The following is a 23406-nucleotide window of genomic DNA, read 5'->3' on the forward strand; positions in this document are numbered from 1 at the left end:
CGGGGTGCATGAGCAGGGGGGATTCGGGCCGGTTCGGACACGCTGCAACCCTTAGGGGAGACGTTCACGAGATGTGATTATTTGTGTATATTCACACCTTAAAGGCTCGCAGCTACGGGTGCTCCTCGGTGTGACCAGCATATTACTGTGTATTTTTCTTAAGCGCAAACGTGCACGTTTGACTTTGGTGCAGACTGCAGCTGTGTGTGTGCATGAAATGTGCGAGATTCGAGGCGCTCCAAACATTCATTTAATTGTGGGGAGTATTCGGAAACACATGCTGCTCATTGTCTTTGAAGCAGTGCCAAGTTCAGAATTAAGTTTTCAATTTTTTCTTTTAATTGTGTATAAAGTTATCAAGTTTTCTATGCACGTTTCCTGTCGTTTGACAGTTATGGCGTCTACCTCTAACGAAGTGACGGAACGACTAGGATATAACAGCGACAGCAGGCTGATTCCATGGATTTCAGACCCTTCCGAATTTGGTGCTCTTCACTGACATGCTTTTTTAGCCAATTTTTAAAGTGGACTGAATAGGCGTGGAGGGTGCAGTAAATTCAAAAGGTTTAATCGTTAGTGTTGAACCGGCCCTCATTCACAGTCGAAATGTTTGTTTTGTATCAATATTGCTGTCATTGAGTTTTTGCTGACACTATGACTGCCCCCTTTCTCGCTTATCAGTACAGATAAACAAATAAATGTTGCCCTGCTTTTTCGTAGCTGGCACCGTGCCCATAAAACATTTTTTTTTCTCCGGGCTTTCATGTCTAACCAAGGTTCCTTTTATTCATCTTATGAGTCATATTTACTGTTGATAAGTCATTGTACCGTTTTAAATTCACCGTGAATAAAGTTGTTTGTTACTACTTTGACATCTGATAAATTACCTCTATCGTATTCAAAATAAATTCGTGTTTAGTTCCAAATTGGTATTTAGTTCCTTTCATGGGCGAACTGTACACTGGGTGTATATATGAATTGACTAAAAACAATTTGGTGGCCGATTATTTGGAACCAAATTGAGCGCAGCTGGGCTGATATTGGCAAAACATTGCGAAACTATGACAACCGATGATTCCACGGCATTTGCTAGTGAAGTCACGCAATTTTGCTTTAATTTGTAGTTGGAAAATGATTACGCGTCAGAGCTACACCTCTGCCGCACCGTAGGGGAGTGTTGCGGATCAATTCAGACAGCCTGGGAATCTCGACCCATGTGCGCTCATCTTTCGCCGCCATCAGAAAAACAACCGTCACCGTCGGAACCGCACCCGCTTTCTTGGGATGAATGGCCAAAGGCCGTGGCCACTGAGCCCCGTAGAGAGTGATGATGGCGTGTCCCCGCGATGATCCTCACCTGCTATTTTAGGCTGTACTGTCCAATACCGTACGCCGGATGACGTTTCGGCCTGATCCGATCGTGCCGAGATACCAGGCGGTTATATATGTCCCATCGTTGTAATCCGGGATGTTTCGGTGGGTACGCGTATTCATTCGACGTCGAACGGTTCCACAGCGAATGCAAACACTTCAGATACGCAAAATTGACTCCGATACACTTCTGAAAAGGCTGTCCATACCGCAACCGCACACGCATCTGGCAATGGTCTCCAGTCGTCACGGGACCACAAGCGGCCGCATACAGAACCGACCTTCCGAAAATATTGCCCTGAAATTTCTTTGGAGAGCTCCAAGGACGTTGCTTTTGTCCCAGACGGCGTCTTGCATCCGTTTCTCGTTCTAACATCGCAGAGTTCTACCTCACCCTCCTTCGTGATTCATTCCGTAGTGCTATACCACAGCCTGCCATCTTGAACTACTGATGGCAGTTGTTACCGGTGCGCGATGACGTTTAAGGGGACCCTGCAACACTCTTCTCAACTTTTATTTATATCTTAAAGGCTTTCAGACTGTAGTCAACAAACACATCCAGTACTTAAAAGGGGGTGTCACGAAGTACCTCAGCGAAAATTAATGCTCCATCGCCTCCTGTACTTTTTCAATGCCAAACACATCAACGCCAAGCGTCTAAGCAAGCCCTTTCCTGCTGCTCCTGCCGCTCTCCCACAATTGCTAGCCTTCCCATTGCTCACGTGACCGGTTAATCTTGGGGTGACGCGTGGTGGAAAGTGGCAACGTACGAATTGCGCGCTCCAAAGCGGCGCTTAGTTTTCTATCACTGACCAGAGCGCCGCTACTTGAGTGGTCTCAAGCAATGGATGCCTTGGCAACCAGGCACAAGTCGTTCTCGAATTTCCGGACGGTCGGGTGAGCGCGGTAATAAAGGGCTCTGGCGCTGTTAAGCTTAGGGCCTCACCTTATGGGATGTGGCCGAAACAGGCGTCCCCTACACTCCCATAGTGAAGGGGACGATGCGGTTGGCATTAAAAAAATGCAGGACTCGATGACTGATCTATGCCAGTCATATAACTTAGAAGCTTGTTCATAAGATCTTTCTCTCTTTACTCGTACTGGTATTCTTTGAGCGCTTGAATTAAGTATTAGAGCGATGTGGCGGCTATTGGCCGCATTCCTTTCAGTTGCAGCAATAGACACAGTCGGTAGACACTTAAAAAAATCCCCACAAAAGCAAAGCAGGAACGGAAGGCGGATCTGAAGCGACGAGTAATTCACGCAGTGCCGCTTTGTGCAGGCGATAACTAACGCTTTCAGAGCGTTTCCAGAACCGAAGAAAACAGTGAAAGCTTTTCTCGGAAGTGTTGCAGAGCTCCTCTAAGAACACTGCCGTGGTGCGGGATGACGGAGAGGGGCTGGTCGACATGGTTTCACCTATAGCGCCGTGACAGCTGTGCGGTAAAAATGTCAATCCACAAGCCAGAAGGTGCTCATATCGTTAGCTTGGCGCCCTAAAATGGCGAATAATTTATCTACAGCGTTGATATGGTATTCTTCTAGCTGGAACAACATGTAAGCGAATACACGGAAGGGCTTGGCAAGTTTCCTAAGAGCTACAACCTTTGCCATCTGCATGCATCCATTTCATTGTACATTAAATGAGGCCATGGGCAATAAATGATGATGATGATGATGATGATGAACATCGTTGGACTTTCAATGGCGCAAGACAACAAGGGCAAAGAGCGCCAGAAAAAAATAAGTGGTTTTCAAACAGAAGTGAAAAGGTAAGTACAAGAACCGGCAATAAATAACTTTTATTTTCAGGCCCAGGAGAACACTGAATGTGACGATACGGCGTACTAAATTTTGTATATGAGGGTGCATTTTGTGGAACCTAGCAGGACCGTTTTGTTAAGAAACGCTCTCGCAAATAATCAGTCGCATATTACCCGAGAACTAACACTTCGAAAGTACAGTTCAGGACGCTTAGGAATTTTCCACTAATTTTGATGTCAAAGCGTGTTTTTCATTTAGACGTTACGCTTGCCGGCTTAGATTCATCCAGTCCTTTTAGAACTACGTATCTTCTGAATGGTGCAGCACACACGCACGCACGCACGCACGCACACACACACACACGCACGCACGCACACACACACACACACACACACACACACACACACACACACACACACACACGCACGCACGCACACACACACACACACACACACACACACGAGCGCACACGCACAAAAACAATTCTGATCTTGAATAAAAACTGTCAAAATACTTTGTAGAATGCTTAAAAACTTTGAAGTCATTAGTCGCGAAAAGAACTTCACGCCCACGAATGCCGTAGATGGCTCATCTGTAAACGCATCATTTATTTGTACAGAACTAGTCACAATAAGGGCGGTGATCTGTACTCTGATATTTTTAACTCTCTCAAGAATCTCGCCCATCACTGTTCTCCAAGGTGGTTAGCAGTTGTACTAATTTTTATAATGCTTATAACCCAACTTTTTCTTGTTAAATTGATGCTAGGCACAACTGTACGCGGTCATTGCGCACAAGTCACTGGTTGGAGTGTAGTCAGAGCAGGCTGTTTAGGCGTTATCTCCATTCAAAATCCTGTCCATGAAAATTTTGAAGGTCGTCGGTGCCATATTCTTCACAAGTTGGATGATGCCGGTCGCAAGCTGAAAGGAAAACGGGGAACTCAAAGTTTGGTATCGGCAGCAACAACATCTAAAGGAGTACCGACACAGAATTTTGAGACAACCACATAGGTAGCTTCTTTTGTGTGTAGAGGTATTTCCTGGAATGTTTGGACTGCGAGCGTTCGTTGTAAGGTAAATTTTTAATCAACTTTAATATTCGCACGCCCGAAGACAGTGGAGCATTTTTCGACATGAGCAGCCACGTGACGTATGTGGGCCTCGCACCGAACTGTGACGTCAGTCCTGACGTGTGCAGGACGCGCCAGTCGATGTACGTTGCGTGGGCGAGGCCTGCTTACGTTCGCCAACTTGCGCCTGACTGGTTGAGCCAACTTGAGCTCGACTAGTCGTGCCAACTGGCGTCTGAAAGTTGTGCCATATTGCACCTGACTACTCACACATACTTGCGCCTGACTACTTGCGCCAACTTCATCCTAACTATATAGTTGCGCCAACTTGCACCTAACTGGTTGCGCCAACTTAAGCTCGACTACTCGCGCCAACTTGTGTCTGATAGTTGTGCCAACTTGGGCCAGACTACTCGCACCAAATTTCGCCAAATTCATCCTATGTAGTTGCGCCAACTTGCGCCTGACTGGTTGCGCCAGCTTGAGCTCGACTACTTGCGCCAACTTGTGTCTGATAGTTGTGCCAACTTGGACCAGACTACTCCCACCAACTTTCGCCAAATTCATCCTAACTATACAGTTGCGCCAACTTGCACCTGACTGGTTGCGCCAACTTGAGCTCAACTACTCGCGCCAACTGGCCGTCGCGCTGTCTGTCCCAAGTTGTGCCAACTTGGGCCAGACTACTCGCACCAACTTTCGCCAAGTTCATCCTAACTATATAGTTGCGCCAACTTGCGGCTGACTAGTTGCGCCACCCAGCATCCGACTATTAGCGCCAACTTTCGCCTTGACTACTTGCACCAGCTTGCGTCTGAAAACTTGCGCCGGGCTCCCAACTAAAAAAAAAAGAACTTTCCGTTGCATGCCGTTTGTGTGCAGCTTGTATGTCAAAGCAGTGCGTCTCTTGAAACATGGTCTTCATCCCGGAAGTGGTTTTGAGGATAGAATAATTTAGGTACTACAGAAAGCACGCCGTTAGCCTACAGACTGGATGCGATATCGATGCATGAATAGTTTAGATACCCGATCACAAACGATGTTATACTGAAACAAACACCAAACTGCGCTTCGAAAAGGCAGCCTGCTTGCATTGTGTCAGATTGTAAAAGAAGAGGTGGTACGAAAAAGGTTCTCACCGAGGAAGCCTCTCCGAGTACTTCATGGGTTTTTGCGATAATGTCGGCAGGTGTGATTTCCCCAGTAAGCTAAAGAAAAAAATAAGGAAAATGTTGTAGCGGTGCACTACGTACTAACTAGATACAGACACCAAATTGCAAATATCTGCTTAGCCAACTTCGCACGTTCATCTATAGCCAGTAATATGCTTACTCTAGTATTCACTTCAAAGTATTGAGTATTTGTAGAAGTCACGCGGTATCAACGAGCATGTACCCAGAGGTTTCAAGCCGGCTGCTGGAATCAGTATCTCAAAGTTCGAGCTTAGCACGCTGCCTTCATGTATAAGCTAGCCTGAATAATAATTCGCTCTGAAAAGGAAAGCACTGGAACAACAGCTCATACACTTCTTGCTCTGCTTTACCTTGCGCAAAAGCACCGTGCACGCGACATTTTGGTCTTTGGTACTCATACTGCCTTCCTGCTGCGGTGACGAGGGATGGTATCGATGACTAGAGTGCATCGTACTTATCGAGGTGAGTGTTAGCGGTCATCTGTTTAATCATTGCTGATATAAATCATTTGCGCAGGGCTTTGAACAGGAAGACGAAATCGTCTTTCTCGCTCACATTAAATTAAGAACCGCAATAAAGCCTAAGGTGGCCTTTCGTATCCAGCCTACATCACTAAGTGAGAAAAGACAGCTGTAACATGGCTGTATTGCCGTGTTTCAAGGGTAGTATTCCTTACCTATAGCAAGCTCGCTCCTGTAAGATTTTATGCACTTGATAAATGACGATGCCGCTGTTTCTATGTTTCGACAACGTGCTTTGGAAAGGTAATTTGAAGGGGCAAGTGCTTTAGAATTGGCAAGCACTTTCAACTCTTGTAATCATAGAGGCTGCTTAGAATTTACTGTTGGGCGACCAAGCCTAAAGTAGCCTTAGGGTCGGATTCCTAACGGGGTAAGTAGTCCCTTCGTAAGTATTCGTAAGTCGCTCAAGGTAGCCTTTACCTAGTTAGAGCTTTTGTTCAACACAAGATGTGCTCGTCGAGCTACCTTGCGCGTATTTTTAAGTACCGCCAACTATTTGATCACAGTAAGGCCTTCTCACCTTTGTGTATCGGATCATAAGTGCACTGAGTGCGCGCGTTTCTACTCCTATCTTCTCCTTCTCGCCCGCCCTCTGATTCATCCTTCAAACCCCACTCTACCAGAGCTGGGTAGCAAACCGGGCTCTACATCTGGTTAACCTTCCAGACTTTCCGTCTATTTTTCTCCTTCTTCTCCTTCTCCCCCTCAATAACTAGATGGCCGGACTCTTTTATAACCATGAGTTCCTTTCCGGATGGTTGTAGGGATCAGTCAAGGCTTCTATTTGTGTTATTTTTCCAACTGAGACCACTTCGATACTGCGCTGTCACTGGTCATGCAAGAAAGTGACTCCTGTAGATTGTCTTGCACCAAATTCCGGGTGATTAGGGCCTAGCTAATGAAGCTGAATTCGAAACGCGGCGGCCTGGTTCAGTACGCAGCACTTAAGCGTCCGCTACTGTGGATTGGCGGATTTGTCCGCCTCGTAACCGAGCGAACGAAGGAAACACCGAAGACAGAAGGAAAACGAGGGAGGAAAGTGTGGCGAAAGTGTGAGGGGGAGGGCGGTATGCCGAGGCGGCACCGCAGAAGCCCAGCACACAGGTCTTTCGGAGTACTCCTCGTCGCTCCTTCCTCTTTCCACAAAGGAACTCTGTCTCTCCTCCGCGTTGCGTGGCTCATCCGAACCACGTGACATTTGCGCGGGAGTTTCAAACATGATTTACAACAACATGCTCAGCGGCGGCGACGCACTGCGAGATAACAGCAGAGTAGCGCATGCGCTGGCGTGCGTTCGCTGATCACGGGATCACTTCCTGAGATGCACCAGCTAAGCGCCGTGACCGAGAAGACTGCATGCAGTTCGCGCTGCGCACAAATTACGCATTAGGGAGTGTAGTAATCGTTAGCTATTTTTTTGCCTTACAACAGTAGCATCAGGCCACGATGCGGGAAGGGAAACATTCCTTGGCCTTCAGTCGCTCCGGAATTCATTGACGCGACATAAACTATGATTGAGCTGCGGCTCCATGATGTAAGGTGTCCTTTTTTTGCAGGCATGGTCTCGAATGGACTCTTATGTGAGGGATAAGTATCAGATTGGCCTCTTCGGGTAGGGGTTGTCAGAAAAAGGAGTGGAAGATACCTCCATGCTAGTCGAGATGCGCTTAGAAAAGATTGCCTCCTACAATTACGATCCCTTGTATCTGCCCCTGCTTAACCATGGTTATTGGTACGCCATGATACCCAACCACTGTTTTGGACAGACGTCGTATCACATCATCTCGCGTCTGCCCTCACTGCGGGTTGTTTAGATCTGTTGTTGCCGAAAAAGATGTTTAGATCTCTCTTGACACAGATCTCTTGCATTCCGTAGCCCCGATTATCAACCGTTTCGTTATCACGTAGCCACGCTTAACAACAGCGAGGCATACAACTCTCTCAATGTTCTGATTTGCGTGAACTTAGTTTCAAAGGTCACGTGACTTCTCTCTGGTCTTCTTGCAATGCATGTTCAAGCGAATATCTGCTTATCACATTAGGCTAAACGAGCTAAAGAAGAAAGCCTATCCGCTATCCATCATTTCAGTAAATTCAACCGCACTGGGACAGTGCCCTCTTTTACAGAAACAACGACAGCCTCACGTCGCTAGAGTCAATAAGCACGTTCGCTGTTGGTAACCTACTTCATCTTGTTATCATTGCTGTCCGTATAAGCTGAATCATTCATTATGACAACGGCGGATAACGAGCACTCACCGTATCTCGCATGGCAGCCACGATGGTGCGGATGTTGAGCGCGTAGACGAACTTCTCAAGGAGCCTCCGGAAGGCGTACTCCTCGGCGTCTTCCCCCAAGTGTTCGGCCGTCAGCTCTAGGAGCTCCTGCTGCCTCCGGATTTCCTCCACCAGGTATTCCCGCAGGCGGGGGTCCAACCCCGAGGACGTCGGACGACCCTTTAGCACACCTGCTCGATCGAACAGAGTTAAACAGTTTGAGCTAAGTGAAGATGTGAGCAATGCGTAAATAGGCTTTGAGGCCAGAGAAAAGGACAGACACGAGTGCTTGCAGGCACGAGTGATTCCCTCGATTTATAAGCGACCCTTCTGCTCTGTGCGATTCTTCACTTGGACAGCTAATTTATTTTGCATTAGTTTAAACAGGAGCATTGAACCATGGCCCCCTTTTTCTTCGGCCACCCAGCAATGAATGCAGAATCCACTGCTGTTCTGTGAGTTGGCCTCTGACAACCACTGAAGAAAATTACCTCGAAGTACCAATTTTTGAGCGGAGATACGCGCAGCCGCATCGACCTCATCATTTTAAATTTGTCTTTCCCGCTAAAGTTTTCCAAAGGCCGCAGTGCAGTGACCAAAAGTGCAGTGACCAAATTATGGGCATATTCTAGGCGTCATATAAAATGAAGACAAGGAGAGAAACGCGGACATATCATGTTGAAACATCTTTCTCGTTCAAAACCCTATGGCCCGCGAGATTTTTAAATAAAGGTGGCGGGAGGAAAAAAGATGTTAACAGTGGTGGTAGTGATGGCGGCGCCAGTGAGGCCACGTATACTGATTCAAAAGGATTGGCCAGGAAAAGGAAACTTAATGAGAGTAACAATAATGGGAATTTTAAAAAAAAGAAATGAAAACGTGAAATGTAAGCAGTCAGTAAAATGCAATGAATGGAGTGAAAATAACACAATTAAACTGAAAAGAGATGCGGCAAGATCGGGTGATAAAAGGGAAAAAAGGAAAGAGGGAAAGAAAATCGAATGCGAAAGATTCTATGAGGGAAGGGAAAGAATTGAACGAAAAGGCGATGAAGCGTCACTGTCACGAAGCTGCCTTAAAGGGACACTGAATCGATTAGTAAACATTACGTGATTACGTGTGCGAAATAAAGTCTGGAGTTCCCAGGCTTAGTGTTATTTGCGGTATAATTCTGACTAAAAGTTATCCAAAATTACTTTTAGATGTAAAACTTACCGCGGATATGCGGTCGTTTCAGCCGCCCAACGTCATATACCTTGTTTAGCGGTAATTTTGGTACTACACGAGTAACAACCGTTTTCTGCAACTATACTTCCCCCGTGGAAGCAGACGGAAATTTTTAATTGTTTACAACTCCATGAAGTACCAAATTATGACAAAAAAAATGAAGCTAGCAACAAGCTGCATTATGAATTCTTCCGAGGTACATTAGAACTATAGCTACAGAGCCATCGTGAGAAAGTTTGCGTTGCCGCAAGGCGTATTCTGTTGACGAACCATAATGCGAAAACATTCCGAGGATTGAGCAAAATAATGATGATGATGATAATGATGGTTGGGTTTTTATGGCGGAAGGCCGACTAAGGGCAAAGAGCGCCAAAATGAAGTTTCGTTGTAAAATCGACCACCGTAATACTACTTATTCTACGCTTGTCAACCATCACCATTTATTCACTGCCTGTGTGACGCACCCGTAAGCTCGACCATCGCTTGTGTTTTGTACTTAAAATGTCAAAAATGTTATTGGAAATGAGAAAGGCATACGTACCGGCATAAGACGCTGCGCTAGACGCAATCACTATCAAAGTAATGAGAAGCACCCTTGCCATCGCTAACCTGTAAGTAGAGAAGCAAACAGAAATTTTATTTTGCCTAGTCATTCTATCACCGAACGCACGACGAATTAAAAACGCCGAGAACTTTAGTGAGGGAACCCGACTAAAAACTATCAGCACTTCTTGGCTTACAAATAACAGTGGCCAAGCCATCGCAACTTAGTTTCGCCTAGGTTTCGACTCGGTTCGGCTTTACCCACGACGTAATGGCAAAACAGTTCACCGACTAATTTCAGGTTACTGCGTACCGTAACTGCGTGTACCGCAATTTAGGACAAGTCAGCTTTACATCATTATGACTCAAGCTGTTCCTATTTTTTTGCAGCAAGCTTCACGATAAGCCCATAATTGAATTGCTTGCGCAACGTCGATACGAAGCACAACCTCTTGAAAGTTTATGCGCTAAAATATCTTTCTGCTCCTATCAGTTACAGACGAATGTTGACTGCAGCAGTAATGTGGTGAATTCTGATATTCAACAAGGTTACGAGGTAAGCACAAGTCCTGTTCACAGATGGATTCCAATGAACCAGAACGCGTCACTGTTTCACAGTTGTAACAAAACTCAAGCTCAAGACAAAGTGCCGCCCAATAACGGGCTGTTATTACAAATGAACATTTTTACTAGCCTGAAATATATGTATATCCCCATTTGACGTGAGGCATCCCGAAAAAAATGTTGTCCAGCAATCACAAAGTGCATATATTAATCACACAGGACTCTGAGTGAAACTTTCACACCCTTCCATGATTTATTTATTTTTAACCTTATTTGCGTACTCTTTTTCACAATTTACACACGCGCGGTTTCCCGCGTTTGCGAATGTTCCGAACTATGGAGATCCAGAAAGAGACCGATTTGATTTCAGCGTGTCCTCGAGACGTTGTAACGGGGATTAGAGCCAGGTTTGCAGCTATGCGTTTGCAGAGATGCCACGGAAATGATTCAGCTATTGGCAGCTTCTCAAAGCGTAGCAGCGTCGATGGGCTTCAGTTTTTGCAAACATACCACCGGCCAAGGTGAAACGTACGTATACCTATTTACGCCGAGACCAACAGCAACAAATGTACACATCCAATTCAATAACACGGCACTCTTCGCGTTCAATGACAAATCGGTTAAATACCACAAATCTATAGGAATACGCAGCACCAACTTATCGAGTGGCAATAAGTTTTGCAGTAGTGAACCAAGACCTGACAGGAACGATGCAGGTAGATACAGGAACTCGATCACTGACTCCATGAATGCAAGGTGAACCGGCTGCTGTCTTTATTCCGCACAATTGCTGTTGATGTTGTCGTTAGTGCCAGTAGATGTGCGTTCACTCGTGTTCCGTCACCAACGGTGAACGGACTTTAAACGTGTTAAAATAAAACCCACCAGCACTCCGATGCCATGGAATTTCTTGTGAACCAATAATAACTGCGGTTCCCTTCAATGAACCTGTAGCCTGATGAATCTTTTCTCCTATCACCTTAGGGCACTGAATCAAACCTCACTGTCCTTATCGACGCTTTTATTACCACTATTTTGCTATATAATTCACCTGTAAGCAGTTCATTTTGATACAGCCTCACCGCGTGCAAGTTAAGTTGTGCCTCCACGAACCCTGCACCCGATGTAAACATCTGGCGAATGAAGCCGACTTCTCAGCTCCCTCCCGGTGATCGGAGACACGACAGCGCAAAACGAAGTTCTACAATATGCTTTCTTTCCCACTGTCTAACCGGGGGTCCCCGATCATTCGAGTTTATTACAACGGCCAGCAGCCCACGGTTCGCGTTTCCACGCGCGCAGTTCAACTCGAATAACCGCTGTTCAGACTGGCGTTAGCGAAACAGCCGTAAGTTGAGCCAGGTTCAATTTCTTCTGAGCTGCCAGTTATGCCGTTTGCACAGTTCGTCGAATAAGAAATATAAACAAATGAAAAGATTCGGTAGAATGCTCAATATGGAACGTCGGAGACAATTGTTTCGTTACAGATGTATTCAACAACTAAAAAGATTGCACGCTTTGCGGGTTTAGGCTCATTTCAAGCCTGCTTTCTAACTCTGTTGAACACTTTCACTACACATAAATGCGCGTGTTCACCTTGCCGGAGATAAGCGCGCATTCAACCAAGCATAAACATGGTGTTCGTAACCGGATTAAAAAGGCTTAGTTCCTGGTGCATCCCCTCCGATGGGACGCCATCTTCGGAGTATACATTCAAGCTCGCGGGCTTCCCCAAACCATCGGCCTGTTAAATTGATAAACATTACGATGTTCCAGCAAAAAAAGAGAGAGATCGACTTACTGTACACAATGCGTCCAGTAGGTTTGGCGATAGTTCTACCCGAATTATATAGCCGGCTTCAGTTATACCTTGTATACCTACGCGCAGCGAGCGTTCATCGATAAGCAGGTGCTTGTTCTCACCGCCAGAAATATCGCCTCTCCCTTTTCCCTGCCTCAAGCAGCTTCCTCCCGCATTGTCCGTTATTTCAACAACCCCGCAGTCTTTTTTTTTTTTTTCCTCCCAGCGACGCGAAGCAGCTCTGCGGGCTCAGCACGGAACGTTGTACCAGGTCGGGAAGACAAGGGCATGGCTGTACGAAAACACCCGAAACACAATAGGGGATCCGGCGTTCACACTCTTTTTCAACTTTATCGCGCCCTGATAATCAACCTTTCGTTTTCCTTATTTTCTTTGCAGTTGGGTTTTTTTTAACGGTTGGGCTGTTGACAACACGCGAACGAGCGTGTGACCTACCCACTAATTATCATGGCTTTTTGTGTTAAGTAGTGTCCGTAGAGACACTAGTTAGCTACGCTGCTTGCGAGTCTGAAATACGCGTTGAGAGAATGCATCTACAAGACCCCATTTATCTATGAAGCCTTTTTAGAGTCGCCTTCACTATTAGACAATTGTGCATTGCTAAGAAAGCAAACTTTTAGGGGCAATGTGAGCATTTTTGTAATATAATGTACACATCCCATGGCTTACCCTTATATCCGCATATGAAAGCCCCATGGCCTTCTATTAAATATCCCATGCGACCCCTTGTGACTCCATGCGTATACCTATGAAGCGCATCATGTCACGCATGACAGTCGGACGGTGATACTTCGGGGGAAGTGGGCAGATTCTTACGCATTAAAAGCATAGGGCTAAAGACGCTGCCCTGAGGAATGCCTTGCGTAACCAGGTTGTTTGGCTGTTTCGCCTTGCGTGGAGACAATGTAGGCAAGCAATCTTGCAAGCCACTTGAACATGCGCCCTCGCCGTCCTATGCATTTCATCTGTCTTCGAATGCCTTCGTGAGCGACGCTCACCCCTGATTTCAAAAAAAGTCCGCTATAGTAATATTCCCGGTCATTTGTCAGTCTATATCTGACAGTGAGAAAAGCGCATTGTCTATGCAATGCTTTCTCCTCACTTGAATCCAAACATTTGTAACGTATAGAAGTTTCGGTTCTCAAAGTCCCAGGCAAGCCGTTCCAGCACTATTCTATCTATTACATTACCAATATAACTTAAAGGGGCAATTAGCCGCTATTAATTCATATCTGTTGCCTGTTCACCCGGTTTTAAAAATTGGGATGATTCGGGCAGTTTCCTGTTGACATCAAGATGACGCCTCTGCAAAGAAAGGCTGAGCAGCTGCTGGAAGGCTCTGATACTCAAATGGCGCAAAGCCGAGTACGTGATGCCGCCCACTGCACGCGAGCAGACTTAGATTTTTAATCTAAGACTTAAACGACAGACTTAGATTTTTCAGCGCCGTGGTGAGCTTTCGAATAGTGAAAGGTTCATCCATCAGCGTCGCGTTCGTGGTAGGATAGCAGACCGCAAGTACCTCTAACTTACAGCGTTACTGAGCGTTGTGCTGATTTTAGCGCGCAGCACCTAAGCGCCCGCTACTGTGGTTTGACGGCGCCGTCGTCCCTCATAAACCGAGCGAATGAAGGGGACACCGAAGACAGAAAAAATTCACGCATCTCCACGAAGTGAATCACGACAAGTGGGCGAAGCACTGGGGATCGTTCTTACCGTAAATCACCCGTGGCATTGCCCACTCGCGCATGTAAATGAGTGACAACGCGTGTTGCAGTATATACAATTTCAAACCAATCCAACCCGATACAATTCAATTTAATCCGACGCAATCCAATTTAAGTCCAATCCAATCCAATGCTCCTCGCGCATGCGCAACACTGTGTACACGGACGCCAAGCCCCGGACAAAGCGAGGTCCTAAGATGCTTCGCTCCTAAAAAAACGGCGGAGGAAAGTGTTGCAAAAGTGTGAAGGGTCAAGCCCGTACTACATGGAGTGATTTCGCCTGCGAATTCGCTGATGCGGCGCCGCTCGTGCGGCAAAACTACCTTTTTTCGTTGCTGCGGCAAAGTGCCAAACATTTGAAGCGGTCGAGCAAACGCCGCTCGTGCGGCGGGTGCGGCGTGGAGGGGCCGGACCTGCGGCCAATAGGAGCACAGCTCGGCACCACTTGCACGCTTGGAAACCAGATGGCATTGCTTGTCTGAGCGCGACAAAAGCGCGGGCACACCAAAACGTTTGTCTTTTCTGCTGTGTGTGCGTATATTGGTAAAGAATTGGCGATTCTTATATAAAACCGCAAATAAACTTATATATACCGCAAACCAGGCAGAAACAACTTGCAAAGAAAGTAAAATAAAACCACCCTTGTTAAAATCACAACAACCTTTGCTGGCGGCAAACTTAATTCAGTCTGCAAACAAGGCACATCTGAAATGCGAAAATCGCGGCGTTCGCAGGCCCCATGTAGACGACAATTCCAGGCATTGCGAACTTCTCAAGTGCGAATGTTCGTTCCAGCGGATTCGCAGGCGAAATTCGCTCCATGTAGAACGGGCTTAAGGCGGTATGCCGAGGCGGCGCGTGACGCTCCCCGGCGGCGACCGCAACAAGATTACCGAGAAAACGAAGAGGTCACTGAAGATGAGCCCGGAGGAAAGTGAAGAATGACAGTATGGCGAAGGTGTAAGGGGGAGGGTAGAAGGCCGAGGCAGCGCCTGACACGTGTGAAGGCCACGCCTCGGCGTCTAGTGGCGCCCGAGCAAGGAGACGCAAAACAGCAGGCATTCATGAAAGCAACCGTCTTGTTCTCTCAAGTTCACAAAAAGCAGAGAAGCCCAGCACGCGCTGCGTGCTGCATGTTACATCGCTCTTTGGTCGCCCTCCTCGTTGCGTGGCTCATCCAACCCACGAGAAATTTGCGCGGGAGGTTCAAACACGATTTACAACAACCTGATCGACAGCGGCGACGCGCTGCGATATAGCGGCAGATTATCGCGCGCCGCCGTGCCTTCGCTGGTCACGCGATCATTGCCCTAGACGCAGCAGCTATGCGCCATGACCGAGAAGACTGCAGTTCACGCTGCGCACAAATTTCGTGTTAGGGAGTATAGTAATCGTCAGCCATTCTTTGTTCAAAATTCTTCGGCAACGCTCACTTCTTTGCTGTCCCTCTGGAAATCCGCCGTTCAAAACAGGTGACGTAGGCCAGGCTATAGGGTCTCAGCTTGGGGAAAAAAATTCGCCCTGTTTGTTAGAGAGGCTTGCGTGAGTTAAGCCGACACCAGAAATGGCTTTTACCCTCTTTTTAGCGAGCTTTCGAATATGTTTTCATGTTATTTTTGTGCATGCCAGGTAGTTTGATAATCGTGTGGAGATAACGTTCTTCGTCAGTGCTTTTCTGCACTCCCGCGGTGGGCGCGAAGTCGCTCGCACTCCCTCAGAATTTAAAGCAGGCAGCAGCTCATTTGGATGCAAAATTTGAGATCAAAATAGTATCAGCCTACTGCTCGTGTGTGTTAATAGCAGCACTGCCATCTTCCTTCGAATTGATGTACCCTTCACAAAAGGTGCTGTGCACCTTTAGTTTTAAAGCGAAGCTTTCAATGCCTCACCGAAGGCGTCGATGCCCGAGTAGAATGCGCGGCAAGAAAGCCAACTTTACACTATGGCTTTCACAAAGCGATGATGATAATCAGCGAAGGCACATCAAGCGCCTCAAGAAAAAAACGCTTTCCCTGGTCGGAATCGAACTTTGGTCCTCCCTCTGGACTTGAAGCCGATGTGTATCCGATTGCGTCATTCCGACTCGGTCGAGGCAGTTTGGTTTTCGGACTTTTAATTTGACCCCGGTTGCGGAGGAGTAGCCGCGTTTTAACCATCTTTCTCCCAAGAAAGAAGCTTTGTTTTTTTTTGCGAACATGCGTTTATTCCCTTTGTTACTGTCACGTGGGCAGGTTATTACCAAAGCTACCAATGTCAACAAAACACGACAAGGATGAAAGCATTTATGTACATACCATTGTTACACACCAAGCACTTGCCGCTATACAATGGACGAATGTTACGCTGCCGGTTTTAGGGTGTCTAATAATACGGGACTAGCAACCCTTTGTAGGCGATCTCCCAGAGAAGTTTCTATGGCTTCCCAAGCCAGGTGCTGCGCATGACGTTCTTCTTGATAACATTGTGCCGGTCGAGCATGCTTTGTGTTTGCTGAGCAGAAAATAACGTGGATATAAGCGCCAGATCCTCATCGCGAAGAATTTTTGTTTAATTATTTTTAAAAGCGTTGTCTACTGATTGGTTCTCAAAAAACGCGGTGATACCGCTTTCAACGCCTTCTTATTTGATCTTGAACCAAGCTCAACACTCGCTCGCCATATCGATAGATAAAGACATAAAAAAACAATATGTTGGCTTTAACGGTACGTTTTAATCGCGCCAGTAGGAGTTTTGTTTCTTTTTTATTGTCAGGCCACAGGGTGTTCACCTTTGTCCGTGGGAGCTATAGCCAACAAATTCTATAGCGGATTTGCACTCCGGAAAGGTCAACGTTATTTGCGGTGCAGGCCGTTACAATGCTCTGACTGCATCGTCACCCACGTTTCTAGGCTTTTCATAATACTGGTTCTAATCTCTTTTTGCACACGACGACACCTAGCTTGTCTAAATTACAAATAAATGAGCATGATTGACCCCATGCAGCAGGTTATTGAGGGCACCGAATTCTTTACTTGTACAGGCATTCGCATCATCATCATCACGCTAATTATTATTATTATGATGATGGTGGTGATGATGATGATGGTGGTGGTGATGATGATGATGATGATGATGATTGTGATGATGATGATGATGATGATGATGATTATGATGATTATGATGATGATGATGATGATGATGATGATGATGATGATGATGATGGGTCTGGGATTCACCTAGCTAGCGACGAATTGTCGCGAAATATTCACAGGACCGGTAGGCTTTTGTTCTTGTTTCGCGAAATACGAAAATTAAAAAAAACAACGAACGTGTTTTTGACTTGATTTCTTTCTTATTTCCTTATTTCCTTGTATCTAACCGAGCTGAAGATACTGCGGATTGACGCAAGACTTTTACCCACTCTTTGCACCGCACCCGTGTCCGCGGCTGCAAACGAAAAGCGCGGATGAAACGGAACAAAACAAGAAAGTATGGGAATTTTCCCAAAACATCGCCACTCAACTTTTCTTGATTTCATCGTCAACCTTTTCCTCGAAAATACATCACAGAGCCCACGCAAGTCCAACTGAAGGTAGACCACACTTGGCAACTGAATTTCTCCTGGGTGCAATGTAGAGACATATGGGCGCGCATTCTTGCTTACTAAGGTGGGCTTCTGGGCCCAAGGACGTGGATTCGATACCGGCCGCGGTGGCTGTTTTCCTGGTGGAGGAGAAAAATAAAAACGCCCGTGTAGTGGGGTATTCGGCGGACGCTGAAGATCCCCAGGTGGTCGACATTAATTCACAGCCCAGCATTATGGCACTCCTGATAGCCCAGGCGTTGGTCCGGCCTGTGGAACCCCTAAAATTTGGAGCCCTTCTTGCTGTCTGCCGAAGTCAGTGGCCTCACATTCTGAAACCCAGACAACCCTTCCGAAACGTATTCTGAACAAATCAGTGGTCATGAAACTAATCCTCCAGGGACGCTTACGGCTGTTTTGAGTGTCATAAGCTAACAGAAAGTCGCTGTGCGTGGCCCCTGAAGTTGTCCCTGCTGTTAACGTGAAACGTTTATCGCATACCTCAACCGACTTTGAAAACATATGTCCAAAGCGTACTTGACCTTTGACCTTTAGCAGACTGCAATGCTCTCAGCGATTCGAAAGCTGGCAGCCCCACACAGCACTCTGGACCACATCGTCTTTCCAAGGGGACATTGGATGCTGCGAAGAGACGTGTCACGCCTTCTCCTAAGCTTCCTTGAGGAGACGGAGCTGGCAAACTTGTGGTAAAAGGACACTACCTTTGGCTAATTAGGAAGAGCTTGGGGGGAGCAATTGCCGGCATATCCAGTCAGGCTAACGCCGCCTGATCCCACAACAACAACCACCACCACCACCACCAGCCTGACCATTCAAGTTACAGTTGGTCACGTGACACTAAACAGGGGAGGAGCTACAGGGGACACGCGGTAAGACAGAGTTCATCGTTAACTCAAATCATTGCGGAAAAAATTAACGTTTAGGCTTTCAATTTTTGTTCCTATTTATTTTTACTGGCAACAGATACAATTGTGTTAGCTAAAGGGCAGTTGTCTCGCCCCTCGGGTATTTCATGATAATTCGCAGGCCTGTCATCTGCGCGTCCTCGTAACGGGCAGACCGAAATACAAACACGCTAACTTTAAACCAAAGCTCGAATTAGACAAATTCCGTAGGCGTGTACGTTCGAACAAATGTTGCGCAAAGACCGGAGGACCCGGCTTGGAAAGTTCGACGTTTACTACCGGTGACTACAGCCTTACACGGGACATGACACGAGCTAACAAAATGGTTTATCCGTCCCATCATCCGCTGCGCGTTCGAAATTAATGATCAGAGGTGTGATGCATCACTTAATAACGCAAACCACGTGTTGTGCCACATGCAGAAAAAAAAAATCAGTTCATAGCCCGAATAGCGATCCGCAAGCTTTTGTTTCAGATTGTATACTGAAGCCCCGAAAGATATGCGCTAGTAACCCCCCTTTCCTCCCAAAGAAACAAGTAAGAAGTAAAATGAAACAAAAAAAGAGGGATGCTTTGTTGTTTACGCCACTGACACTGCTTACCTGCCTGGGGAAGCTCGCTGGCCGACGAGTATACAGGCGACTAAACGCCCATGCACATCACTCACCGCACAGCGCAATCGCGAAAGTCGCGGCAAGGTCGAGCCTTTTGATATTCCCCGATAGCGTCCTTATGAGAAGCGACTGACCCATTTTATCTCGAGGCTTCGAGCGAACACTGCGGCATATATACACGTCGATAAGACTGTCGGGCGCCGAAATCTTGACCTTCCCACGTCGTACGTACACACTGCACAGGAGTGAATTCCACTCCCGACGGAGGAGACGAAAACAGCGATTGCAAAAAAGTTCCGTCATAGCGCCGGCTATCTGAACAAACACAGACCTTGTTGTATGTAGCCGTCATACCGAAGGAGGACTTGAATTTGTGCTTGAAGGCAAAGTAAACCATCTATCGCTGAGAAATTTGCGTAACGTATCATTCACTTACGCACTTGATCACTCACTCCCTCCCTCACTCACTCACTCACTCACTCACTCACTCACTCACTCACTCACTCACTCACTCACTCACTCACTCACTCACTCACTCACTCACTCACTCACTCACTCACTCACTCACTGCTTTACTTGCTTGCTTACTTTTCGAGCCCCGCGCTGGGAGACAAGAATACAAAATTTCATTTCCCATTTTCTGTTTCTCTGATTTAATTGCGTCTTTTCTAAGGAATGAAACATATTTCTTTATTTACGATAATATACCCAACCACATTAGAATGCCATATATACAGGTACATGTAGGAACCCGTCTCGCGAAGGAAGGCAAGAAGGGAGCGGTGGTGGTGCCCCCAGAGCCAGAGCAAAAGGTCGGAGGGGGGGAGGGGGGAGGGGGGGTTCCCAGAATGGAGACCTGTGCTTCGAAGGTGTCGACTTCTCGCTGACTATAGTGAAGGGCACGTCTTAGCAGCGCAGCGTATACTTGGAAAGTGCCAGAGAGAAATTGGAAGAAACGGTAAACTGTAGATACACCCCCCCCCCCCCAAAAAAAAAAAAAAAAAAAACACTTTTCATCCAAGAGAATCAGAATGGCAGGGCTCTGGTATATCGGTTATGCTCACTCGTGTAAAAGCAGGCATGTGTTTTATTTGAGAGTAATGGGACGCGTGTAGTAAATAGAGCTAAATGAAAGTCATTATGGTTCAATAATACTTAAATAAGATATTTGGAGTATTATTATGCAAATTATATACCGGCATTCCTTCTTCCACAAGAAGAGCTAATTGAAGGTGCTTCAATTTCAGACGTATCTGAGATTCCCTCGCCGTAAAGCGCAGCCTGGAGCTTTCTGGCCGCAGATCCGGTGACAGAGATAGCGCCGTTCCCGGAGTCACCTCAACTTCAACCCTATTCGAATATTCGATGCTTCAGGCAAATAAACGTCAAAGACTTAATCGTAGAGTTTCCCGATACGCAGGAAGAACTGCCCATAACGAACAAGCAGCGCGATCGTTACTGCCCATGGTCATGACGAACCAACTAGCCCAACTTGTCATTATTCTGCAGCAAGAGCTGCACCTAGACCAATCCATTTCAAGACGGTGCCATTCCCAGGGAGTCAAAATTAATCTGGAGCCCTCTACTATACAGGGCGACTCATAGCCCAAATGTAGCTTCGTCGCGTAAAACCCCGCAATGAAATCAAAAGAAAGCCAGTGTCACCTCACCGTCTTTGCGAAACATCATCGTTGTCCTTGCGTCGCTCCACCTATCCTGACCACAAAATATCATTATCAAACTCGCTTTGATTATGCTCTACATTGGCTCAGGTTACCTTGTCGCTGTTTCTGAGCCCAAGGACGCGGGTTCGATACCCGTCCTCGGCGGCCGCTTTTCTGATGGCCGCGAAAAGCGAAAACGCCCGTGTGCTCGAGATTTTAGGGCACGTTTAAAATTCCCAGATGGTCAAAATTAATCCGGAGCCCTCCACTACGGCGCGCCCCATTGCCTGCGTTGAGTGGGCGCGTTAAACCTTATAACCAATTACTTTGTCGCTGTGATGTGTGGAATAACGAGACTCACCACCGTTAAAAGAAGCGTGCGATCAGATACTGCCCCACAGCCACCTCGCTCACGTCACGGACTTATCCTCCAATGCATTTGTATTGGCACTGGTGTGGTGGTTAGCGTCATACGTTAGTCTACGGTCCCGTGATTGATTGCGCCTAGGACAGTTTATCAATACGTGTCGAAGGGCGACATCAATGTAGACCCACAGGTGATGCTTGCTGCGGATGTACCCTTTCGAGACAAGTGCTTTTTAAATGTGTACACGAATGCGTCACGGCGAAGATAGTGGTATCCATGTGCAGAAACCATGGGGGTCACTTTGACACGACTGCTATCCAGAAAAGAAGGGAAAAGGCCTGAGGGCTACCTTCTCTCCGAGGGACGATCGTCACTGTAATAGGAAATTCCGCATTCCCCTTTGGTTTCTCTCCCTCCCTCCTCCTACTTCCCTATCATCATCACCATCGTCGTCATCTGCTTACTGATGTTCACTGCAGGACGAAGGCTTCTCCCATAGACTCACAACTGTTGTATTTTCTTGTCCTTTTTTTCATTTTTTTAACGCTTCATGTTTGTCTTCTTCCTGCTGTAACCCTGATGTCTGATATGCACCACTCATCAACGTAGTCACCCCCCATCTGGTGTAGCAAGCCTTGACCCTAGCAGGGCTGACCTCACCAGTTCACATTAAAGAGCATTCTCTCTCTCTCTCTCTCCTGCACCGTCCGAGTCATTTCTCTGCCACCAAATTTTCATATCCCATCACCCCATTCAGTTATCTGTTTTCTGCTACCTGTGTTCGCGTCTACCGGAAACTGTTCTGTTATCCTGGTGGCTCACCGGTCGTGAGTTCTCGGAACTACGGGCCCAGCCCAACTCCACTTATTACAGTTTATTCGAGCTGTAGGACTCCTTCTGATAACTGCTGTTATGCTAGACGGGAGCAAACGCACGCATCAGATATGAGTACCAGAGTGACGTTCTCCGTTCTAAAAGGTGCCCTTTTAAAGATAATAGCCTTTCTTGGGCTACATAAGCATAAAAACCTTGCCCTGTCTGTCTGTCTGTCTGTCTGTCTGTCTGTCTGTCTGTCTGTCTGTCTGTCTGTCTGTCTCAACAAGGTACATATATACGCAAGACCGTTCCGAAATATTAAAACTGCTGGCAAGGCTCTTACATACCTACATTATTCACCGCAAAGGGAACATCAGGCATATTTGAGGCAAAATATGAGTACACAACAATGAGTACCAGTGTTCTTTTAATTAGATTGCACGTTATATTGGACTTTACAATAGAAAATAAAAGAAAAGATAAGGAAAACCAAGAAAGCTCACACTAACACGGAATACTTGAAGGTAGCAAGTTGTATGCAACCTTCCCGACCATCCCGAATGTTCAAAGTGAACTATTAACAAAATTAACTATTCAAAGTTAACAAAGGTAACCAACTAAAGGAGGACTTGAATTGCCAATCTTGGCCAATCTTTCTTGTGGGTGCTTGGCTTGAGGAACGTGCCAGGTGGATGCCGCGCGGTCGCCGCGAGGCGCGCACACACGAGCGCTAGGTATTTTCTTTGTTTTGTTAACTGCCGGGCGGTCGCCGCGAAGCACGCACTCGGCACTTTTTTGGTAGGTTTAACTGCGGACACGGAAAATTACGATTTGCTAAAAAGAACTTCGCTGTTAAGAAACGTGTTAAAAACGGTGTTGAGGAGAGGTGAGATAAAACCAAACGCTAAAACAAGAGATGTAGGCTTGGGCTATTCCAAGGACAGCTGAAACAAAAGGTATTAACACATAATGCGCGAGCAGGGCGAACTAGGGGATATTAAATTCAATTGAACAAGCCTACACTGCATTCATTATAGGAGGAGCGAGAAGGGAGGGTAGAGTGTGAGGGGGACATAGGAGAGGGAATCACGTGACAGGGGTGACAGAAGACGATCGCCTTTCGACGAAATTTGCAGCAATGGCAAGCAGATATTCTATACAGTCTGTGTCAGCCTACGGGGTCGAGGTTTAGGCTAACCGGGAATGCGTAGCTATATTTCTGGAAACGATGGTACAGTGTTTCTAGTATCTGCTTATTGTTATATTCCGTCTGCATGCTCGTGTACATGTTCAGACCACAGCTGTGAAGAGCGACATCCGGTGAAAGCGCCGCCGAACACGTGGTCCTTAAAGCGCCCTTGAACCGCGCATGAGGA

General features: G+C 46.7%; 1 protein-coding gene across 2 annotated transcripts; it reads right to left on the reverse strand.

Moving 5' to 3' along the window:
- Positions 1-3723: 3723 nt before the first annotated feature.
- Positions 3724-19299, reverse strand: LOC144151434 (uncharacterized). 2 transcript variants are annotated; one of them, XM_077682486.1, is made up of 5 exons: positions 19172-19299; positions 9967-10034; positions 8181-8389; positions 5347-5415; positions 3724-4058 (listed from the first exon to the last, which is right to left on the reverse strand). In XM_077682486.1, exons 2-5 carry the CDS (start codon positions 10025-10027, stop codon positions 3966-3968), a joined length of 432 nt encoding a protein of 143 aa, XP_077538612.1. In that variant the 5' UTR covers positions 10028-10034; positions 19172-19299; the 3' UTR covers positions 3724-3965. The 2 variants fall into 2 exon arrangements, with proteins under 2 accessions (XP_077538612.1, XP_077538611.1); XM_077682485.1 differs by lacking the exon at positions 19172-19299 and adding an exon at positions 12334-12472 and having other exon boundaries at positions 3861-4058.
- Between the last annotated feature and the right edge of the window lie 4107 nt (positions 19300-23406).

This window comes from Haemaphysalis longicornis, unplaced genomic scaffold (genome assembly GCF_048455015.1).
Source record: "Haemaphysalis longicornis isolate Haplotype H1 unplaced genomic scaffold, Haemaphysalis longicornis Haplotype H1 scaffold_9, whole genome shotgun sequence".
NCBI lineage: Eukaryota > Metazoa > Arthropoda > Arachnida > Ixodida > Ixodidae > Haemaphysalis > Haemaphysalis longicornis.